We start from the raw sequence: 2,546 nt of genomic DNA on the forward strand, positions 1-2,546 counted from the left end.
CAGGAACTCGAAGCCCCGCGCGCTCGGGCACCGGAGGCTGGAACCGCGGCCCTGCACGCCTCCCCCGAAGTCTCCACTCCTCGACCTGAAGGCAACACGCCCCCCCCCAACTGCTGCCTCTCCGCCCCTCTCGGTTCACCCAATAAGCACAACCCCTCCAAAGAAGAATTCCAGCGGAAGGGGACTCCTGTCCGGAAAGCGACTGTCTCTCCAAGAGGAAGGCGAGCTCTGGGAGAGAGAGACCAGGACCCCGGCCCCGGATCGCCACCCCGCCCCCGGCGCCCGCTGCCCAGGACCGCGCGGAGGAAAAGGGTACGCGCCGGGCGGGGACGGGCGCGGGCATGAAGCTGGAGGTGTTCGGGTCCCGCGAGGGCCTCGGGGACAAGCCGGGGAGTGACCTGGAGGGGGCGGGCGGCCGCGACGCGCCGTCTCCGCTGTCGGCCGCGGGCGACGACTCCCTGGGTTCGGACGGGGACTGCGCGGCCAACAGCCCGGCGGCGGGCGGCGGCGCCGTGGCGCTGGCGGGCGGCGGCGAGCGGAGCGCGGGCGGAGGGCCGGGCGCGGAGGAGGCGGGCGCAGCAGCGGCGGCGGCGGGGGGCGCGGGCGGCGGTGCGGGCGCGCGCGGCAAGCCGTACACGCGGCGGCCCAAGCCCCCGTACTCGTACATCGCGCTCATCGCCATGGCCATCCGCGACTCGGCGGGCGGGCGCCTGACGCTAGCCGAGATCAACGAGTACCTCATGGGCAAGTTCCCGTTCTTCCGCGGCAGCTACACTGGCTGGCGCAACTCCGTGCGTCACAACCTCTCGCTCAACGACTGCTTCGTCAAGGTGCTGCGCGACCCTTCGCGGCCCTGGGGCAAGGACAACTACTGGATGCTTAACCCCAGCAGCGAGTACACCTTCGCCGACGGGGTCTTCCGCCGCCGCCGTAAGCGCCTCAGCCACCGGGCGACGGCCCCGGGCCCCGGGCCGCGGCCCCCGGACGCCGCGCCTCCGCCGCCCGCGCCCGCCGCCCCGGCGCCGGCCACGCCCCGCGCGCGGTCGCCCGCTCGGCCCGAGGGGCGCGCCAGTCCGGCGGGCAGGTTCTCCGGCCCCTTCGCCATCGACAGCATCCTCAGCAAGCCTTTCCGCAGCCGCCGCTCCGGGGACGCGGGCCCCGGGATGCGCCCACCGTGGGGCGCGGCGCCCTGCCCGCTGCCGCCCGCCTATCCCGCGCTGCTTCCGGGCGCGCCCGCCGGGGCCCTGCTGCCGCTCGGCGCGTTCGGCGCGGCCGAGCCGCCGGGGCTGGGCGCGCGCGGGGCCGAGGCGCCGCCCCTCCTGCTCGCGCCCCTGGCCGCCCCGGCCCCGGCCCCCGCCAAGCCGCTCCGGGGCCCGGCCGCCTGCGCGCACCTGTACTGCCCCGTGCGGCTGCCCGACGCTCTGCACGCGGCCTCGGCCCGCGCGCCGGGCCCGCACCTGCCCGGCCCGCCGGAGACGCTCCTGGCCTGAGCGCGACGGAGCCGGCCGGGAACGCGGGCTCCGGGAGAGGGTGGGGGTGAGCTTTCCACCCAGAGAACGGAGACCGTCAAAGAAAACACCTCCACCAAACGTGCCTTAGAGCTAACGCCTTCTGATGCCAGTGTCCCAACTCGGTCCCGGACATTTCCCTTCGTCCTTTATAACTAACGTCACAGCGGAGCAAAGCAGCGCTTCACAACGGTCTCGTTTCTTGACCAAGCCTGTCCCTGCCCCCTCCACGGAGACTTCTCCCTTCCTAGTGTCCAGGCTCCGCCTTGTTCCTCCTGTTTTCGTTGCACCGTCCAGTGATTTGTCCCTTAAAAAGCAAAACAAAAACAAAAAAGCACGTCAGGGAACCATTCCATGGGATCCATGATACGACTACTGCGGGGGTACCGGCCCCGCTCCTTGCACGCGTGTGGCATCTACAGGTGTGGCTGAGGGCGGGAGGGGCCGGAGGACTTCCAGACATCCCTCTGCTCTTGACCCACGTTTCACTGTGCCAAAAATGAAAAATATATATGTTGTTGGGGTTTGTAGTTAAATTATTTATATATTTTTGAAACCCAAATTGAAAATGTTGCAGGCAACGGTTACGGCTTTATTCGCGGTTGGGTTCTCTCATAACTGTGGTCTCCTTGGGCCAAACGGTTTCTTCCAAGGACAAGTTAACATTATGCATGTGGGGTGCCAGGACCACTGCCACGTGAAAGCAAGTGTGATTTTTATTTTTAATATTATTTTATTTGTGTCTGTGTACATGTTCATGTATGAATGTTATGAAACCCAGGCATAGTGCTTATTTTTTAATAAAACTCACAATCGACTTCAGCACTTTGTGGTGATGGGTTGGAGATGGAGAGCTTTTTACACCCCCCTGCCCCCCACCTCCAAATGGGTTCAGGTTTGACTCTTAAGAAACTCTCTGTGGAGTTCCAGATATTTTCCTGAATAATTCAGTAAAGGTAGAGGCCGCAGGTTTCCTTACCTGACAAATGGCTGTACAAGTCTCCGGGGTGGAACGTCCATCAGTGGGATTTCTTAAAC

At 65.5% G+C, this 2,546-nt stretch overlaps 1 protein-coding gene across 1 annotated transcript; it reads left to right on the plus strand.

Moving 5' to 3' along the window:
• Positions 1–306: 306 nt before the first annotated feature.
• On the plus strand, positions 307–2,320 carry FOXQ1 (forkhead box Q1). The gene has a single exon (XM_036870491.1). It carries the CDS (start codon positions 342–344, stop codon positions 1,488–1,490), a length of 1,149 nt encoding a protein of 382 aa, XP_036726386.1. The 5' UTR covers positions 307–341; the 3' UTR covers positions 1,491–2,320.
• Positions 2,321–2,546: the final 226 nt, after the last annotated feature.

The sequence above is a fragment of the Balaenoptera musculus genome, chromosome 11, assembly GCF_009873245.2.
Source record: "Balaenoptera musculus isolate JJ_BM4_2016_0621 chromosome 11, mBalMus1.pri.v3, whole genome shotgun sequence".
NCBI lineage: Eukaryota > Metazoa > Chordata > Mammalia > Artiodactyla > Balaenopteridae > Balaenoptera > Balaenoptera musculus.